The sequence below is a fragment of the Carettochelys insculpta genome, chromosome 10, assembly GCF_033958435.1.
Source record: "Carettochelys insculpta isolate YL-2023 chromosome 10, ASM3395843v1, whole genome shotgun sequence".
Taxonomy (NCBI): Eukaryota; Metazoa; Chordata; order Testudines; family Carettochelyidae; genus Carettochelys; species Carettochelys insculpta.
This window is the reverse complement of record NC_134146.1, coordinates 53,764,118-53,785,995: the sequence shown is the minus strand read 5'-3', so window position 1 is coordinate 53,785,995 and position 21,878 is coordinate 53,764,118. Positions and strand designations below refer to the sequence as shown.

General features: G+C 41.6%; 1 protein-coding gene across 15 annotated transcripts in view; it reads right to left on the bottom strand.

Moving 5' to 3' along the window:
* DLG1 (discs large MAGUK scaffold protein 1) overlaps window positions 1-21,878 on the bottom strand; it is a 352,797-nt gene that overhangs the window by 89,515 nt on the left and 241,404 nt on the right. For all 15 annotated transcript variants that reach the window (XM_075004306.1, XM_075004311.1, XM_075004308.1 and 12 more), the window contains 2 exons: window positions 16,724-16,880; window positions 11,677-11,779 (listed from right to left, as the gene is read on the bottom strand). In XM_075004306.1, coding sequence (XP_074860407.1) covers window positions 11,677-11,779; window positions 16,724-16,880 — 260 coding nt within the window. The remainder of the gene's footprint in view (window positions 1-11,676; window positions 11,780-16,723; window positions 16,881-21,878) is intronic.

Here is a 21,878-nt window from a genome sequence, read left to right as displayed (position 1 = left end):
TGCAAGAGGGAAAAGAATAATGTAAAACACAAAGAAAAGACTAGCTGGGAATTTTGCTACAAATTCTTGATCCATTCACAGAATTTATGCACAATGCTAATCCTAGTATAAACGGATTGTGTTCTTAATCAGCACTGTATGTTAACATGACTATGCTAAATGCACTTGATTTTACCTACAAATAGACACAAAAAACATAGAATCCTTTTCACTATTAACATCTGCTGAAGTGCTGTACTTACATGCTAGCGACACAACATGTCCAATCAAAACAAGGCAATTTCCCTGTCAGTTGACTGATTTTGACTTCACTACCTGCAGATCACTTCTAAACCCTTTTGGACGAAAAGAAACATTTCACAGCAACACTGGCCACCTTGCCTGAAACACCATGTGACTTAAGATTAAGGCAGGTCAACAGCAGGAGGGCTACGGTGTGTTGCTGACAGTTACTGAACTGATTTTTTTTTTATTTTACTTCCTTGCTTCGTGTTCCTCCCTCATCATAATGGAAATCAAATTTACCCGAAGAAATACAAGAACAACAGAGATCTTCTCCAATGTGGGAAACACAATCTTTTCTGTTTTTTAACCCTACAACACAATGTTTCTTCAACAATCACACTAAACGCTATGTTAGTGATCTCATTAAAATTGTACCGATTTTTCCCCCACAATATTCATCTTTATTCATCAATATTCATCATTCATACAAAAGTACAGTCATGAATAACAAAGATATTTAGTGTAACTGCAGAGAAGACAAATGATTTAAAAATCTATAACCAGGCAACATGAAATATTTTATAAGAGAAAATTCAGTGAACTAGGCTTTTTCTAAAGCACATTGTTTTCACTAGTGAAAGTAGGAAACAGCTTCCTGTCAGTATAATCAAACAATATACTAACCACAATGAGAGACACAAGTAGGGTGAAGTAATATCTTATTGAACCAACCTCTGTTATAGCTCACCCACCTTCTCTCTAATATCTTGGGATCAACATGGCTATAACACCACGGCACACAACAAAAGTTATATCAAACTGGTTTCCTAAACTATTCTGATTCTCCTTATAAGTGGTAAGGAGTATTGTTTTTGAAATGTTATGGAGATGCAGGTTAAAAGTTCACCAACCTTAATTCAGATGCAGAAGTAGTTCTGCAATAAGATGAACAAAATCAGATAAACAGACATCGTAATTCAGTTCACAGTACTGGGGACAGGGAATTAACATTAAGGAAGTAATACTGTGAAGTGGAAAGGACATTGGACTGCAAGGATAGTTTTACTCCCAGCTTGCTATTGATGTATTATTGTGTGATTCCTCACAAATCTCTTCCTTCCCTGTACCTTTTTCTTTTTCCACTGTGTGGCCTGTCTATTTAGAATGCAAGCTCTTTGGAACTGTCTCTTACATGCACAAGGGTGCCTCTTTTTGTAACATGAAAAAGATTTTTAAAGCTCGATCATTTTTCAAACTAAGCTCTTGGGGAAAGCTGATGGATGCAGAGGAGCACATGGCTCAGACAGGCATCTCTACTAAGGGAGGGACTATTAACAGGGATTTTCTTTGTTCTAATATGGAGGAGAGGAGCAGAGAGGATAAACTATGAGTAAAATCAGATGAGAAAATCAAATGAAAAAGAGTAACATCAGGAAATGGCAAACAGATAAACAGTGACAAATTTTTAAAGTGCTTATACAAAAATGCTAGAAGTCTGAATACTTTGATGGGTGAACTGGACTGCCTCATATTAAAAGGAGGATATTGATATAATAGGCAACACAGAAACTTGATGGAATGAAGATAATCAACGATACACAGTCATACCAGGATACAAAATATATTGGAAGGACAAAACAGGTCATGCTGGTGGGGTAGGGGCACAACACGAGAAAGAAAATGTAAGATCAAATGAACTAAACATCTCAAATGAATGAAAATGTTCTATAGAATCTCTATGGATGGTAATTCCATGCTCTAATAATAAGTATATAGCAGTGGGGACATATAAGAGGGATAATGACAGTGACTATGAAATGCTATGGAAGACTAGAGAGGCTATCCAAAAAACACTCAGTAATAAGGGGGAATTTCAACTATCTCCACATTGACTGAGTACACATCACCTCAGGATGGGACACAGAGAGAAAATTTGTTGATACCTTAAGTGACTACTACTTGGAGCAGGTGGTTCAGGAACCCATAAGGGGAGAGTTAATTCTTGATTTAGTTGTTAGTGGCGCGCAGGATCTGGTCCAAGAAGTAAATATAAGTGGACCACTTGGAAATAATGACCACCAACTAATAAAATTTAACATTCCTGTGGTGGGGAAAACACCTCAGCAGCCCAACACTGTGACATATAATTTCAGGAAGGGGAACTACACAAAAATTAGGAAGTTAGTTAAACAGAAATTAAAAGGTACAGTGCCAAAAGTAAAATCTCTGCAAGCTGCATGGATACTTTTCAAAGACACAACCATAGAGGCCCAACCTAAACGTATACCCCAAATCAAAAAACAGTAAAAATACAAAAAATGTGCCATTGTGGCTTAACAATCAGATGAAAGAAGCAATAAGAGATTAAAAGGCGTTGTTTAAAAAGTGGAAGTTAAATCCCATCGAGGAAAATAGAAAGGAACATAAACTCTCTCAAGTGCAAAACCACAATGGCTGTGGCTACACTGCCCCTCCCTTTCGGAAGGGACATGCAAATGTGGCCAATCAGAAATGCAAATGAGGCACAGCTTTAAATAAATTGGGCCTCATTAGCAAAATTTTTACAAAAACATTTCCAACAATTACTTGCCAGTTATTGATTTTCATCATGGTGTATGTTTTACAAGTTTTAGAGGGCACTGCTGGATTTGCCTGGAAGTGTAAATCAGGTCAGGTGTGTAGAAAAATCCTCTTCTGAGGTGATTTATATGTCCCTGTCCATGAGCCGTGGTGTCTGTGTGGTTGCCCTGCATCCTGACCAAACAGCCTTTAAGCTAAGCATTTAAAATTTATAATCTGCTTTACCAGCAGGGTTGACATATTTCCCTCAAAACCACATCAAAACTAGATAAATTGTAAAATATATTAACTGTTAAAATGGTGTTTAGATACACAAAATGGCCGCTGGAAAATGACATTTGGAAAATGACAGTTGCAATTAATATTCGGCGGGCTATGAATATATATGAAGTTATGGTTTGAAAGGTTTCAAACTGATTGGTCAATTTAGAATCCTTATACATATGTAGTAGTCAAATGCCCCTTTGATACATTGTGGCACTGAGGAGGACCTAGCAGGCAGAAGATGTCAAAGAGGTCCACCCAGGCAGCATATATTCAGGAGAGCAGCCCTGCTTGGGGCATTCCGGACCAGACCTCGGAGGAGAGCAGACGAAGAAGAAAGAAGACTACAGAGAAGGACTGAGCTAAGAGCTGGACTGAGCCTGTAGCCGAACATCGCTGGCGGAAGAGCCAAAGCTGACCCGCGCGTCAGTCATCGCTCGCTAGCCGCCGTGGGCCGACGAAGAACAGAAGAGTTCCAGCCAGAAGACCAGAAGAGCTCCAGTCTACAAAGAGCAAAAATCACTAGTAAGGCTCCGGTTCTTTTATCCGGAGGGTTTGCCCGGCAGACCGCACCGCCTAAACAACGGTGCCCTGCACGGGGAAACCGCAGCAGTGACCCTGCCCTTCCAGTCACCGACCTTAGCTCGGGCCGGTGTCTGAAATATCACGGTCGTTCCTGAAAAGACACAGGAGGTTTTGTTAACCAAGCCGGTTTTAACTCCTGGCTCTCTTTTTCTTCCTTCCTCCTTTACTATCTGACCTGACGCGGCTGCCGTACAAGCGCGCCGTGAGGGTCATAACTTCCTAGCTCGAAGAGAACTACAGGCCCAGCGCCTGGATTACAGAGCAGGAATAAGGAGGTATTTGTGGTCTGGGTTTAAGGCTAATATAAGTAATTAGGTGAGCAGTTAATGTTTTTATATAGTTTTGTAACAGAGAGTGGATTGGGACTTCCCCAAGTCCATGATCTGCGTCTTATATTTTGTACCCCTTGTCTCTTTGTAAAGGCACAGGAGGCCAATGCTATTGGTCTAGCCTAAAACTATTACATGCACACAGAAGAATAGTTAGGCAAACTGCTTTATAATTATAATCCAGAGCTATAAGCTCCCCCCTATTTAGGAGGGTAGAGCGGTCAGGGATAACCCTATAAAGGGAAAACCCTGGCGTTCTTAGTAACCCTTTAAGGGTAATGAAGGTCTGCAATAAAGGGCTACCATATCAAGGTGGTCGAAATAGGCAGTACCATTTTTGAGGGGATAACCTTTAACTAGGAAAACCCCACCATTTAACTAAGGGGATAACCTCTCAGAAGGAAACCCCGCATATACTGGGCTCTCCCCTGCTTGGCCAGCAGGGCAACCCACTTAACTAGAGAATTGACCTAGCTTAGCGCAGGCAAATTCTTATTCTAAGTAAGACCTGCTCCCCGTGGTAGTCGGCCAAGGGTCGAGCGACCTGGTGAACCTCAGGAAGATCCAGGAATAAATAAATACAATATACAGCTCTGAAGTTATCCTTTCCATTTTACAGCACGCATCGAAGGCTGCACGGCCCGTCCCGGAAGCGCAGTAAGTAGCCAAGGGGTTAGATAGCAGTGCTGTTATAGCAGTTACCTATTGTTTAAGGCTATAAGCCAATTAGTATTCAAATCCTGTGCTTATTTCAGAAAAACAAGGGTCCACATATTTTGTGTCACCTAGCTTATCATAATCCACACTATTGCTTTGTTAAATAAACCCTTTCTCCCTGTTTGAACCTAACACCTTGTCCGTATTTCTTCCTTGGGTAAGCACACCGTAGCAGCGCAGTTCACACACCCTGAAACCCCGTTGTGATTAGACCCACCGTAGACGGCGAGCAGGGTCTCAGGGTAAAATCCTGGGAGCATTGGTAAGGACTCAGTTTTAGTGCAGTCCATTGCTCTGGTGTGACTGACTTAGCCTAATCAATATTCAAATTTATTCTTACGTCACTCACATCCTCGATAAGGTGAGAGAGTGGTAAAGAATTATATAGTCAACTGAATCACTTCAGGGTCCTTTTCCAAAAATGCAAAAATATGCTTTTTGTTGAAAGGGAAGAAGGATTCTTTCGAAGAGGGGGTTTACATTTGAAAGAGCCATGTCTACACTGCTTTTCTCCTTTTAAAAGAATATGCAAATAAGGTGCCAGATATGTAAATCTGCACCTCATTTGTATGCCTCTTGCAAAAAAGGAATGGAAGCATACACGCAGCCAGAGACACCTATGCACTGATAAAATAAATAAGATCTGTGATATTGTTACATTTACTACATTTTTCATAATTTCATTTACACTTCATGCCCAAGATGCATTTAAAAATAAGGAGACTAAAAAAATCGTGTAGAAACTGAGATTTTAAAAGATTTGGAAAGGTTAAAACACGGTAAGCGGCCTGATATCTTTGTCTGGCAGGACTACTTTTAATATAACCCTGTCTCTAGTCTAGGAGTACCTTTCAAATCTGTCAAACTAATCTGTGTTACTCAAAAATGAAGAGAAGAAAGTATAATAATCAGGACAATAATAGGAGAAAGCAAACTGAGCACCTACAAGCAACATAAACTAACATTTTAGAGAATAGTCTCAAGCTGCTTCTCCATTCACACTTCCCCATTAGAGGTGGCATAGTAATGAGGCAGTTCAACACAGGCTAATGAGGTGCTAACATGCACTCTGATCTAGTTTTGTGGGAGTAGGGCAATGTCTAAGTGGGGAGCCCGCATCTACACTGTCAATCTGCAATTTGAAGTCTGCACTTTGAAATTCATGCAGCCCACATTACGCCAATGAGGCTCTGAATATGCATGTTAGTGCCTCATTAGTCTGCTTAGAATTGCCTCATTACCATGCCACCTCTGACAGGAGGGAGCGAGTGAAGAAGCAGACTTACCAGGGTAGATGTGTTAGTCTGCTTACTTTAGAGACTGTGTTTCAATTAGTGAACGTCAGTCTTTCCATCTAGTGTTCAATAAAATATAATAAACAGTAATAATAAATCTTCCATTTCATGAAGCATTTGGGAGGGTAAAGTAGACATGGAATATAAAAAATTAAATATTTACAGGATTATACAATGTAGCACAGATTTAGCAGATGCATACCTTTGCTCAAACACAGCTCACTACAATATTGACTTCAGAATACAGTTAGTATTCTCCCTCTGGTTAGTATGCTCTCTGATTAGTATGCAATAATTTTATCTAAAACTGTATATATGTGTGATTGTGGGGCCAGAGAGAGAAATTTGTATTTACTAGCTACACTGTTAATTAAATCCATCAATATTTTTATCTAAACATTGAAACTGGATGCTGAATACATTTTACACCTAATACAGAGAGATGAAAAATCTAAGGGAGAAATGTTTCTCAGCTATGTGAACAACACAATTTTAAACATAGGTTTACAACAGAACACCTTCTGACTTCAACTCTAGTACTTTGGTCCATCCTCTTTTAATCACACTCTGATCCATCAAGCACCTAAGAATGCTCAGCTAATTAGATCACTTAATCTTATTTCTCTTTTAGAAATGAGGTCGACTTGTTCCGTAGAACTGCAAACAGAAAATCACTTTTATATGAATCCTTTTAACCACTAAGGGTGTTTCTATGCTTACTGTCCATTCTATGTGCCATGAACGATCCTCTGAAGTTTGATTTTTCCGCACATGAAGATGCAGCAAAATGGATCTCTTTGGGCTCAGCCATTGACCATGGTACTGCACACGACAGCATGGAGTAAGTGATGTCGGCACGAATCCAAAAAGCCCCCATCTACACTAGGAAACAAAGTCGTTAATCCTGGTATGTCGCTTCTAGCTACACTAATGGCATAATTAGAATTATCTGGGATTGACTTTGTTACCTAGTGTAGACCAGGCCTATGACAGCTCTTTTGCTATCTGGCTGTGGCCACACTTGGCCAAAACTTCGAAATGCCATGCAAATAGCCATTTCGAAGATTACTAATGAGGCGCTGAATTGAATATTCAGTGCCTCATTAGCATTAGGACACTTCCGGCATGGCACTTCAAAAGCGCTGTTTTCGAAAGCGCACGGTTCAGCACGGCTACATGGGGATCCTTTTCAAAAGGACCCTGCCTATTTTGAAATCCCCTTATTCCCCACCGCTGAGAGGAATAAGGGGATTTCAAAAGGAGCAGGGTAGCCTCGTGTAGACGCGCTGAGCCACGTGTTTTCGAAAGCAGTGCTTTCGAAGTGCCACAGCCAGAAGCGTCCTAATGCTAATGAGGTGCTGAATATTCAATTTAGCACCTCATTAGTAATCTTTGAAATGGCCATTTGCATGGCCATTTCGAAGTTTTGGCCAAGTGTGGCCACAGCCTCTGAGTATGGCCAACATTTCTGTTTAAGACTTGAGGCCTTCGTGCCTTATCCAAAAAGCACAGGTGACAACTCACTAATAAGTAATTACTAGTCACATGTATTTAGTAGAAACAATAGTAACAACTCTAATATGCAGCCTCTGAGTGTCCATCTTCATCCTGTTTTTAGTCACTCAGAACTTTCATGTGCCTGGCTTAGTTTTCAGTGCATAAAGGTGAGTTTTTGGAACATTTCAGCCTAAATAGTTCAGTAGAATGAAGAAGCCAGTTTTGCTCATCTAAGTAATTCTTATGGCATTTTCAGGAACAGCAGTATTCTTGAAGCAGCTGAATACAGAAAGTGGGGAAAGAGACCTTGCTGAGAAGATGTTTTTGAGCATTCATGTGAAAACTACTACTGTTTTAACAGAGTAGTCTTACTTTTGAACGTGGTATGATTAAATTATGTGAATTTTGCAAGGTAGAAACATATCCCACCTTTTTGCAAGTTTTAGTATCAACAGGAATAATAGGATGGAGTACAGCCTTCTCAGAGAAACGTCGCTCCAAGCTTCAGAGAAGATTGGTTGGACATTTTTCTTCTTTAGCACACTTCCTGATGAAATGTCACTCTAAGATTAAACAGCTTCTGAAGACGATGGGGTAGGACCCATTGATGATGGCTCCTATCAGCATTAGTGAATGTTATCTTGGCATATCTCACGGAAAATCTATTACCTCTGAGATATGCCAGAATAAAGTTTCACTGGTGCTGCTAACATGACAAGATGCTTGGAATTTCTAAATATTACATATGACAATTTCCTACCTGAAGAAATATTGCATCAAACAGAGAATTTGTATTAGACCACATTTTGATAGATGAAGAGGGCACTGATCTGGGGCTAACTGCTGGGGCAGTAGAAGGGGTAGTTGCACAGAGGCCTAGCATTTCAAAGGGGCCCGGACCCTGACCACCACTGCTTTGGTGGCGACTGGAACTCTGGATTCCTTTGAAGTGTTATGGCCCCACTCCAACTTCGCCCTGGGGCCTTTGGTGGCTGTTGTGACAAAAACTAAAAATAAGGAGAAAAGCAGTCAAATAGCACTTTAAAGACTAACAAAATAATTTATTAAGTGATGAGCTTTCATGGGACAGACATACTTCTTCAGATCATAAAAATAAGGGGAAAAACAAATAAGGAGACCCCTGACCTGATCCCAGAACTAAAACTAATGTCTGCTTAGCTGCAAGTAATCATGATTTTATCACATTTCTAATACACAACAGAATGAAGTTCAGACCAATAATATATACACACTTAGCATTCTCAAATGGCATATTTCACAAAACTGTAAACAAGGAACAAATAAATCAGCTGAAAGGAAGAACAGAAAGAGAAAAATGTAAATGACTGGAAATACTCTAGGAAAACTTTACTAAATTCCCCAAAAAAAGCCCAAATTAAGGAAGAAAGCTGTATTGATTCAAAACTCAACCAGGTTTAGAGGGGAAGGGAAAGCAACAATACAAACTAAAAAATAAGATATTAAAAAAGGAAGAAAAGAGAAGTCAATAGCAGTCAATACAAATCAGAGGCTAGGGACTGTAGGAAAATTAAATCTGGTCTTTTGTGTGCTTTTACCCTATATTATACAAGTTTCACAGGGGAGATCAGCAAATATCATACTGGGGGTCTTGACACAGAAGGAAGTTATGGGGGAGGTGAGTATCACAAGAGATGTGTGTGCGCACCCGCAAGCTATTTTTTGTGTGCTGTCTTACAGTGTTGGGTGGCTGGCCACAGATGACTGACTAGCTGACTAAGCCCACCTCTGTAGGCAGCAGGACAGAAGGGGGGCAATGACACAGCATTCAACCCTTATTTTTGTTCTGCTACTGGCAGTGGCTCCAGCTTCACAACCCAGCTCCCCAGCAGCAGTCACCACTCTGCAGCTTCCCAACTTTGAAAACAACATCCACCACTAATAGCAGCACAGATGTAAATAGCAGTATTGCAATTATTCCTCTCTACAATAACCTTGCAACCTCCTTTACAGCTCCTTTTTGGATCAGGACTCCAAGAATCACAGTACTGAAATTTCAGATTTAAATAAATGAAATATGAAATTGATGATTTTTGAAATCCTCTGACTGTGAAATTGACCAAAAGCGCCATGAATTTGGTAGTCAAGAACTGGGACCGTTACTAGAGTTTATACCAAGGAACACCTCATAGATTTCCTGATTTTTAAGGCAAGAAGAGAACATTAGACCATTTACTTTGACCTCCGAATCTTAGCAAAAAACAAGAAGTCGTCCTGTGGCACCTTGCAGACTAACAGATATTTTGGAGTATAAGCTTTCGTGAGCAAAGATCCGCTTCATCAGATACATGAGAAATGAAGCGGGTCTTTGCCCATGAAAGCTTATACTCCAAAATATCTGTTAGTCTGCAAGGTGCCACATGACTTCTTGTTGTTTTTTGCTAAGATTCGGAGGTCAAAGTAGATGGTCTAATGTTCTCTTCTTGCCTTAAAAATCAGGAAATCTATGAGGTGTTCCTTGGTATAAACTCTAGTAACAGTCCCAGTTCTTGACTACCAAATTCATGGTGCTTTTGGTCAATTTCACAGTCAGAGGATTTCAAAAATCATCAATTTCATATTTCATTTATTTAAATCTGAAATTTCAGTACTGTGATTCTAGGAGTCCTGATCCAAAAAGGAGCTGTAAAGGAGGTTGCAAGGTTATTGTAGAGAGGAATAATTGCAATACTGCTATTTACATCTGTGCTGCTATTAGTGGTGGATGCTGTTTTCAAAGCTGGGAAACTTCTTGCTGTTTTTGAAGATACAGACTAACATGGCTACCCCTCTGAGAATTTTAGCAAGTTACCTCTGCATTTAGTCCAATAACTTGCATTTGCCTAAATTATGTCTTCCTGAAAGGCATCCAGTCATGACTTGAAAATTGACAGGAATGGAGAATCAGGTATTTCCCTTGGCAGTTAGTACCGAAGGTTTATCTATTATCGTTCAGCCTCAAGGACAAACCTACTGAAGTTTTTCTAACCAAGACAACGATAAGAAGGTCAACATTTCCACAAAGCCAGCAGAAGGACTCATCAGGAATTCCTCATGGGGCTAATATGATGGGATTTTACCACCAGCATCAACATTCCTTCACTATACAATTTGTAATGTACAGCAGCAGAAAAATGGCTGAGTGCATCTCAAATGCCTTCTAAACTCTCATGGCATATTTCATTTGTTTACTCTGCTTTAATGAGCAGTTATCAATATCTGGAATCCACTTGCTCTGTCCAGGCAATTCAGCATCTGTTACTAAAAACTTAGCCGAAGCCATAAACACACACAATGAGCATATCCTTATTAATGTAGTGAAAAGTGGAAGTCAAACCATTCCTTAAATATCACAGGAAAGTGTGCCTGTGTCCTTATTTTGTATTGTGCAACGTTCTTTGAAAACCAGGTAAACATGGCATCTAATGAGCTATTTTAAGAAGCCCTCCCCCATTTATTTTAATTGATATTTGGAACAGTAAGTGAAACCAGCTTAAGGTCACCCCTGCAGACCAAAAAAGTGACCAAAAAAAGCTATGCTTCAGCAGAGGATCTCCAAATTCCTAACAATCTCTCACATCAGCCCCAAAAACCTGCTCCATATTTTTCCATGATTACATCCAACAACCTGCCATGTTTGTGCCCAGGTTCATTCACAGCAATTACTTCACTCATCCTCAGCTCCCCCATTACACTGATGCCCACAACCCTTTGCACTGCTTCAGAGGATTGCAGGAAATATTTTCTGCATTGTAGTTTAAATAAATTATTAATAAAACTTCTGTGTTAATATGAAGAACAAGGAATCTATTTGTCAAAAATGCATTTTCTGATTTTCGTTATTGTCTGTATTGTTAGAGGCACACTTATTGCTGGTATTTTGAAATAAACCACCAAAATATTTGAGACTGACATGATGATAGCATTATTTTGACAAAAAAAATATGCAGCATTTTAAAATACTGTGCACAGACTTTAATATTTTTGGTGCAGAATTCCCTCGGGGTAGTTATTAAATACAGATACATGAATTTCTCTTCTTCCTCCAAAGCAGGTACAAGTTTCCTTATTAAGATTTAACATCTATAGAAAGTTAGTTTTTTTTTCTTTTTCTTTTAAACCTTCATATTATGCAGGTGTAATATGAATAAGAACAATTCTCTTGCCTTCTGGACGGTATTGTGCAATGATGGTTACTGCTTGTCCTGCATTCTTCAAGGCTGCTGCTGCTTGTTCATGGGTTGCAGCTTTAAGGTCAACACCATTTACCTACAAATAAAATACAAAAATCTCTATCAGCACAAACAATCAGTTTAATAGAAATTTATCACAGAACATAAATTTTAATACACAAGTGGCTGGGGGGTGAATATTCATGTCAAGTAACCTATTTTTCACTGAACCAATTTCACTTTTTTCCAATTCTGTTTTTACAAATCAGATATTACATATAATTGAGTAACATATTAAAATCCAATGTCCACTTTTCACACATAACCATCCATTAAGTAATATGTAATCACAAACTTATTTCTCAGATGTAACTACACTAATGTGTACTGACCATGTCTTGCTAAATTAAGCTTTTCTAAAATTTATGAAACTTTTCACTATTTTTCCACAACACTCTTTCCACAATTACTTTCAGAAAAAAGTTATAACAGCTCTTTGGAGGTTTAACTTTTCTGTCTAACATCTCTCTGATGTTTTAGATAGTGGGATAATCAGAGTGGAAATAAAATGCAGGTGACAGTTATATGTTGCAGAAAGGAAGTTTTCAATATCTTCAGAAAATCACCACTTTTGTCAAAGGGCCATTGTTGTGAGGTGGATTGGCTGATCTAGAAGGGGAAGAATCCCTTACTGAACCCTGTTGGGCAGAGTCCCACACCTGCCTCTCCCCTGGCCAGAGCCAGGATGTGGATCAGGAAGCATAAAAGCTGAGTCCAGGAGCTCAGCTGAACTCCAGTCACCAGAGGAGCCAGACCCAAGTCCTGAGCTCCCACACTGGGAGGCTGATGCTGACCCACAAGAGGCTGAAGACTGGCCCAGTCCTCCGGGCCCATAGCTAGGACTCACCAGGGAAGAGCTACAAGCCAGGGCAGAGACCCCTCTCTATGTGGATATGGAGGAACCTAACATGATGTCCAGTGAGGTATGCCCCAAGGCAGAGTTTTGAAGCAGTCCAAGGATAGCTGAGTCAGCATGCTGTAGTCTGCATCCCCGAAGACACCAGCAACAGACCATACTTTAATTGGAAGGGCCTTGGGCCAGGGCATAGTGGAGTGGGCAGGCCTGCACCATTCCTCCTACCCCCACACCTAATTCATGGGTGGCAGTCGCCTCCTCTTGCTACTGAAGGCATATGCCTGTGTTTGTTGGCCCTCCTCCCTGTGAGCGGGCCTAGCCATTTCCTGCCCCACCCAGAGCTAGGGCTTGGGCCTGCACATTGAGCGGTTTGCTGCTCCACCCCGGGCTAGGGCCTGTGCCTACACTGTGAGAACTGTTTGTGGCCCTGCCCTCAGACAGCCTGGTCCCATCTGCTTGGCCAGATAACAGGACTGAGCCCTGAGACTACTGCAATTAAGACTGATTCCCCATATGCAATTGTGTAGCGAGGTGAAGTGGCTCCTCACTGATCCGGAGTGGAAGAACCCCCACAAGTCTGACTGGACTACAGCTACAAACTATTTATGGAGCACCTTGTTTCTTGTTGCATATACAAGAGTGTACTTAATGCAGTATACAGCTTAATTAAATATATCTAGTGGCTGTTTAACTGGACAAATAAGAAGTTACACAATATTTAATTAACTTAAAATGTATTAGTTTCAGTCTCTTTAATAGATGTAAAACTCAGGTTCTGTCAACCTAAGTAAATTCACATTTGTATTATAATTTTATGAATTCTAATTCACTTGTTCAAATAATTGTCAATTTGCACACTTGATGACCATAGGATATCAAGACTATAGTGTTTCATAGGGCACCCCCCGTGCACAGATGCCAACATTCTCTACAAAGAACTTGACTCATTTTCATCTATTTCTTATATTTCAAATTAGCTAAAAGGCATTATCTACATTAAGGACTAGCTATTTCCAAACCTTCAATTTAAGCACGCCATTTGACATGCAGTACAAAGTGCAGTACCAATTTCAAAGACCTATCTTAAGCAGATTTATAATTATCAGGGAAAAATGCTTCAAACCCTAGATTTTCTATGCCACAGTGTAGTACAGCTGCTATGATCCCCTTAAAAAGGTTATATAATGTAAAAGCTGAAACTAACAAGCCCTTTTGCCATGTACATTGGACAAACTGAACAGCCTCTGCATCAAAGCATGAATGGACAGAAATCCAACAACAGGAATTGGAACACACATAAACTTACAGGGAAACACTAACCTTCCTTCCTGAACATTCAAGAAGGGTAAGCCATTCTTCTACAAAAGGATTTTACCACAAGATTACAGAGGGAGATATCTGAACCGGCATTCATTTACAAGTGCGACACATTTAACCTTGGGCTTAAAGAGAGCTCTCAATTATCTTATGCATTCCACGGGCAATTTCCCCATCTTCAATATTTGCAGGAAGGACACCCATCCCACTTAACTTATTTCTTCTACAGTTCCTCTTAATGACAGGTGACTCCATTTTTTTTCTCCTCCTTCTTGCTTCCCCCTCCCTGTTATTTAACCACTGGATTCTTATTAGCTGCTCCAAATCTGAAGTAGGTGTTACCCACAAAAGCTCATTACCTAATAAATACATTTGTTATAATAAAAAAGGCGTTACAGGACTGCTTGTTAAGTATAGGTATCCTCCTTTAATTACATGTTTTTCTTTACATAAGAGAAGGTTACTCACTAAGATTTTCAAGGCGGCGTTCCCTGTGGGTTCTCCATGTTACCTAGGTGCCTTGGTACTTTGCACTTATAGTCAGAGATCTGTAGCAGCACTAACCCTAGGAGGCAAATGCACAGCACCCACCTCGACTGGCTCCAAGTGGTTAACCAGTGTGCACCACCAACTATTTCTACATTCCTTCTCTACCCCAGAGAAACTGCATGCATGTCTGAAGCAGGGAGAAAGGAAGGGTGAGTCATGGAGCGCACATAGGGACAACCATCTTGAAGATCCTCCGTCATGGCTACTATACTGGTCTGGCAAAATACTGCATCAGAAAAATGGGTACAGGAAATAGTTAAATGTTACTCTATTTATGTCACATCTCGCTACTCATCTACCTTCCCTGTCCTCTTCAGGGAACTTATGCCATGTTACAAGAGGAGACAGATCATCTACTGCACTTAGTAGAAAAAGAACCATCTCTTCACAAGGGAATGGGAATTCCTGCTGCTTTCTGACACGAAAAAGGAGTGGGGGATGGAGACTTATCCTAGACTTGAGACAGCTGAACAAGTTCATACAAAAAAAAGCACCTGCAGTACCATAAAGCTTCTTGCTATGCTCTGTATTGAAATAGACTTTGTCGGTGCCAGAAACTGCATTTGGGCAGCAAGCAGCACCATAATGGAGGCTGTTGACACACTTTTTTTTTTTGGGTACTGTGGGTGCCAAGCTGAAGGACGTATTCTTAGCTTATGTCACTAGGCTAATACCACGCTGTACTATTTATTGCCTTACCCCTGAGGACTTCTTGATACTGGACATATCTGGCACATCTCGGTCTGAGGGGTTCACTACAATAGTGCCTTGATTTCCACAAGGGTTTGATTCCAATACACCCTCGCATAACTCGAATTTTGTGTAAGTCGGGGGGCATCTTTTTTCCCTGGTGGAACTCACGTTCTGCAGCTAGGGAAGCAGCAGGAGCACCTGGAGCTCCTTTTGAAAGGTAAGTCTTGAGGTTGGGTGAGGGAAGCTGGGGAGAGTTAAGCGTGGGGTGGCTTAGGGCTGCAGGGAGGTGGGGAGTGGAGTTGAACCAGAGCTAGGCACTGGGGAGCAGGTGTGTGGTGGTGGCTGAACTGGGGTGTGGGGGTAGGGGTCGAGCCAGAGCCATGTGCAGGGATGGCAAGCTGGGCCAGGGGGGTTGAGCTGGAGCTGTGAATGGGGGGTGTTAACCGGGGCAGGGGATGGAACTGGAGCCGCATGTAGGGTTTGAACAAGGGGAGGGGTGTGCGGTTAAACTGGAGCCACGCATGGCGGGGGAGCTGAGCCAGAGCCGTGATCAGGTGGTGAGCTGCAGGGGGGGGTTTGAGCCGAGCGTGAGGGATGGTGAGCTGCAGCCAGAGCTGGGCGGAGGGGTGGGAGGGTGAGCTGGAGCTGTGCACAGTTGATGAGTGGGACAGGTGGCCGGGGGGGGCTAAGCCTGGGCCAGGGGGAGCGAGATTCTGAGTTGTGCTTAACTCGCGTTCATGTGAGTTAAGCACAACTTGAAACTGCGCATTTCGAGGGCTTACTGTATTATCCGTACCAGGGGGTTTTCTGAGCGCAGACAATTTATTTTTTGACTCATCTCTCTCCAAATACCTGCTGCAGTCGCTACAGGTCACCTTTATGGGAGCACGGTCCTACAGTGCAGACAAGAGAGGCTGTGGCCACTGCCTGAGACCACAGATAAAGTCTGAGACTTGATCTCAGAGTCTGAAGACAGCCTGAGTGATCTCTCCACAGTAAGATGTTTGATTTGGAAGTCTATGGTTTTGAGGGATCTATCCAATAGATTTTTGAAATGCAAACATTTTTGTAGATGCGTTTTTATCCCAAAGAGCAGATACATTGGGAATGGCTGTCCAATTTTGGGTTGATAGCCTACAAATGAGCCAAACTTTGAATACAGGGAGATCTGGCATTTGGTCTGGACCCAATCCCGAGCAGAGGGACCCTTCAGGGCGCAAATGGGGTCAAATTATATAATTTAATGGGGATTATTAAAAGAGAAGAAACAACTGAGGTATTAAGGATATTTCTGGAAGTGGAGAAGCCTACCAGCACTGCTCCAAAAGAAGGCATATAATGAATCCAAGATCTAGAAGAAATCCCAGAAAGCATGAAAAAACCAGTCTGGAACCAGTCTTTGAAAAGATCAGCTCCCTAAAATGGATCTTACAAACTTTAGCAAAAGATACTACCCCTCATCCCTCTATCAAAATTATGTTCCCTCTGTCAGGAAGCTGAATAACCCACCAAAGTAAAACAGACGAAGAGGAGGAGTTAAATTGTTTTAAAATGATTGCATCCTACCGAAATGATACGATCTCCTTTCCTGAGCTCACCACTCAGATCAGCAGGCCCCCCTGCGAGAATGAAAGAGATGAAAATTCCTTCTCCATCTTCCCCTCCCACAATGTTGAAACCAAGACCTGTTGATCCACGATGTAGGACAACTTTTCTAGGTTCTCTAAAAGACAGAATGGACATTATTCATGAATCAGAATAAGGTTGTTTGTTAAAACAGCCTTGCTAAGAAAATAAAAATTGCTGAAAATTGTCAGACAGCACACTTGTTATTTTAAGGAGCCATAAACATTCTTTTATTGAATACGTAGTTAAAAATACCTATTGTCTGTTATATGTGTACATTCACATTGGTGTTTACAGTGCGGTGGATAAAACTGTTGACATGCTCTTAATTATTTATTCACATATGATATGCATTCCAAATTTCACATAATCACACACTTCCACTTAGCACTACAGGGTCAATTATTAATTATTACATGTATTTCTGCAGTGCCTAAAAGCCTGAGGCATGGATCAGGGACCCGGTGCACTAGGCAATATACAAACCCAACAGAAAGACAGTCCCTGCCCCAAGAACTTTACAAACTGTAAGAGCCAACATGTAGATATAACAGAGAGGGAAGCATACTACTGATTTTGGTAAGCAAAGTGTGATAATTGCAGCCTAACAGTCCTACCCCAATTTTAAGCTTAACTGTGGCAAACTGGATAAAAATTTAAAATGTTCCAATCATCTAGAATAAATGTTAATGGGAAAGGTGCAAAAGAATTATACCCAACAAAAAAGACCTACTGATATAACTGAGCAACTGTGTTAACAACATGCCCAGTGTTAGAGGAGCATGCAGTGTGAGATGAATGTATTAAAACTGGTGTTGGAAATCAGACACAATGGTAAACTATAAGGAAATGAATCATCCCACCAAACGCTATCTTTCAGAGATTTTTTTTTTTTTTAAAAAGACTTTAAGGGAAGGATCAAAGAAACAGCTGGCTAACAGATAAGACAGCTGGAAAGTACAAGTTCTACCATCTCTTGAGACCCTGGGATAAAAACTCTGTACAGTTAAAGGGAAAGGGAAGAAGGACTTTTAAAAAAAATAAATAAATAAAGTCTTAGTTTATATTTTATATTTTGATTCTTAATTATTTTTCCTCTTTTTCTTTACCTTTCATAAAATATTAAAAATGTAATAGTATGAATTTCATAGGGTTAAGTAGGCCAAGTTCTCTGGACTTGAAACAATTCACTGAGTTCAACTGTTTAGGGCTATACAGTGACAGGTCATGTTAACACTTCTAACTCTGTGTGCACTTATTAAAAGAAAATGAACACAACAACCCAGCACTCTGCCTCTTTTTTTTTTTTGAACATCTCCTACTCTTCTGTTTTGAATATATGAGGACTTCATCTGTTGCCAGGCCCAGCTGCCCAGATTGTCTCTATCTTGCCTCACACAAGCCCAAAACTTCAAGCTTGTACTGTTTGATCTCTGCTGCAATCTGTGCTGTCTTCCCCACTTGATACATGGTCCAAACATTCCACGTACCAAACTGGGTGGTTGTCCTGGGTGAGAGAAGGGTCATCTGTGGGGCAGCTTCCTTTCAGCTTTCTCTGCCATGCTTCATACTAATCTAAGTGGATTGTCAGCTCCTCCCAAGACTTGTGTAGTTGTACATTTCTTTGTAGCCATCTCTGATTTTTTTTTCTTTAAACGAATAGGGCTGTTCACAGTAAGCCAACCCCTTTTACTTTGGGGAGAAGGACATAATGAAGAGGATGCATCTCACACAGAAGGCATAGGCTTTATGTTATCAAGGCTATATCTACACTAGCCAAAAACTTCAAAATGGCCATACAAATGGCCCTTTCGAAGTTTACTAATGAAGCACTGAAATACATATTCAGCGCCTCATTAGCATACGGGTGGCCACGGCACTTCGAAATTGACGTGGCTCGCCGCCGTGCGGCTCGTCCACACAGGGCTCCTTTTCGAAAGGACCCCGGCTACTTCGAAGTCCCCTTATTCCCATCTGCTCATAGGAATAAGGGGGACTTTAAAGTAGCCAGGGTCCTTTCGAAAAGGAGCCCCGTGTGGACGAGCCACGTCAATTTCAAAGTGCCGCGGCCGCCCACAGACTAATGAGGCGCTGAATATGTATTTCAGTGCTTCATTAGTAAACTTCGAAATGGCCATTTGCATGGCCATTTCAAAGTTTTTGGCTACTGTAGACACGGCCCAAGACAGGCATCTGGTGCTTTAATGGAGTGGACAGCAGTATCATCACACATCATCACAGCCAGATTCTACACCAAAGTGCGAAAGCTACTAATAGTGCAATGTTATGCACCAACCAATGAAGCAGCTGAGTAATGTAAAACAGACTTCTATGACAAATTACTAAGTGTGGTGAACCAGAAAGCAAAGAAGACTATGTTGATTTTGATGGGTGACTTCAATGCAAAAATTGGAAGCATAAAGGTAGAGAGCAGACCGTGGGAAAAGAAGGCCTATGAAACATGAATGAAAATGGAGAGTGCTTCAGTGACTTTTGTTCTTTCAATGGATTGGTGATAAGTGACTGTTTTTCCACCAAAAGGATCCAAAAGGTCACTTGGATTTCACCAGACTGATCACATCTGTATCAGCAGTTCTTTCAGAAGATCTACGCAGGATGTACGCACTAGAAGAGGAGGAGATGTAGGTTCAGACCACCATTTGGAAACAGTAAAACTCAAGTTCAAGCTCAAGAGGTACATCAGGATAGAAAGCTGGCTTGATGGTCGGGCCCAATGGGTAGTGGTCAATGGCTCAATATCTGGATGGCAGTCTGTTTCGAGCAGAGTGCCACAAGGCTCAGTTCTGGGGCTGGTGTTATCCAACATCATTATTAGTGACCTGGATGAGGGACTGGATTGCATCCTCCGCAAGTTTGCGGATGACACAAAACTAGGGGGAGAGCTAAATATGTTTGAGTGCAGAGAGAGACTCCAGAGTGACCTGGATAAATTGGAGGGCTGAGCCAAAAGAAATCTGATGCAGTTCAACAAGGAGATGTGTAGTCCTGCACCTGGGGTGGAAGAATCCCAAGCATTGTTACAGGCTGGGGACCAACTGGCTCAGCAGCAGTACGATGGAAAGAGATCTAGTGGTTATGGTGGATGAAAGGCTGGATATGAGTAACAGTGCACCCTTGTAGCCAACAAGGCTAACAGCATACTAGGGTGCCTTAGGAGGAGCATTTCGAGCCGATCTAGAGAAACAGTTGTTCCCCTCTATTTGGGAACACACCAAAACAGTCTTGAAAGAAACCTGTGATAAAATATTGGGAAGGAGGACAAGGCATTCCAAAGTATGGATCACAGCAGAAACTATGAGAAAAGTGAAGGAACAAAAGGACAGAAAAGCAGCAGTCAACAACAGCAAAACAAGAGCAGCCAAGGTGGAAGCTCAGAGACGGTATTCAAAACCATCAAATGAGTAAAAAAGGCTGTAAAAAGGGACAACAAGAAGTTTGTGGAAAACCTTGCACAACAAGCCAAACAAGCTGGAGGAAAAAGAAATCTGAAAGAGCTCTAAAACACCACACACACGAGCTAACTGGCTCATGGTGTACAGTAGATCAGCAGGTCCATGATAAGGAGAGGAGTGTGCTAACAAACCCAAGTGAGCAGCTTAGTAGATGGAAGGAACACTTTGAAGACCTACCGAACCATCCTGCCCACACAAAACCTCCCGAGTTACCACCTGCGAATAAACCACTACAAATTAACAGGAGCAGACCTGCAAAACAAGAAATCAGAGAAGCCATTATCCATCCAAAAAGCGGAAAATCACCTGGTTCAGAACATATCCCCACAGAAGCAATCAAGGCAGGTAGTGAGACATCAGTCAACATGATGCATAATCTGCTTAGGAAAATCTGGGACACTGAAGAGATCCCACAAGACTGGAAACATGGCTACCTTATCAAGCTTTCAAAGAAAAGCAATCTGAAGGAAAGGAAGAACTGGAGGGGCATCACATTACTGTCTATTCCAGGAAAATGGTTCAACAGGACTCTCTTGGAGAGAGAGACAGAAATCAATAGACAGCTTGGGGAAGAACAAGCCCGCTTCCGAAGCAAGAGATCTTGTATTGACCAAATAGCAACTCTCAGAGTGATCACAGAACAGCCACTTCAGTGGAACTACCCCAGCCCCGCTTTGAAAAAGCCTTTGACAGTGTTGACAGAGGCACTTGGTGCTCCAACTGCTGCAACACCATTGCATCCCATTCAGAATTATTAACTTGAGTCGTTCAATGTATGAACCCTCGACATGCCAAGCTGTTCAATGTTGTCCTGACAGAATCCTTCAGCATACTCTCAGGAGTGCAACAAGGGTGCCTACATTCACCTCTCCTTTTCTTGATCACAATGGACTGGATTAGGAACAGGACAACAGATGGCCATCAACAAGGCATTCAGTGGACACTTTTCAAACAGCAAGAGGACATGGATTTTGCTGATGATGTCGCCCTCCTTTCACACCAACATGAAGCATGATAGAAAAGGTCACAAAACTAGACAAAACTGCCTCAATGACTGTACTGAGCATTAACAAGGGAAAGACCAAGACAATGAGGATTAACCAGGCCAACACCATCATCATCAGACTGGGAGGGGATGACCTGGAAGACGTGGAGCAGTTTACCTACTTGGGTATTATTATGGGCATAGATAGAGGAACAGACAAGGATATCAATGCCAAGACAGGGAAAGCAACAGCTGCATATTCAAGACTCCCTGTCCCATATGGGCTACGTCTACACATGAAGCCTACATCGAAATAGCTTATTTCGATGTAGCGACATCGAAAACGTCTACATGTCCTCCAGGGCTGGCAACGTCGATGTTCAACTTCGACGTTGCGCGGCACCACATCGAAATAGGCGCTGCGAGGGAACGTCTACATGCCAAAGTAGCACACATCGAAATAAGGGTGCCAGGCACAGCGGCAGACAGGGTCACAGGGTGGACTCAACAGCAAGCCGCTCCCTTAAAGGGCCCCTCCCAGACACAGTTGCACTAAACACCACAAAATACACAGAGCTGACAACTGGTTGCAGACCCTGTGCCTGCAGCATGGATCCCCAGCTGCCGCAGAAGCAGC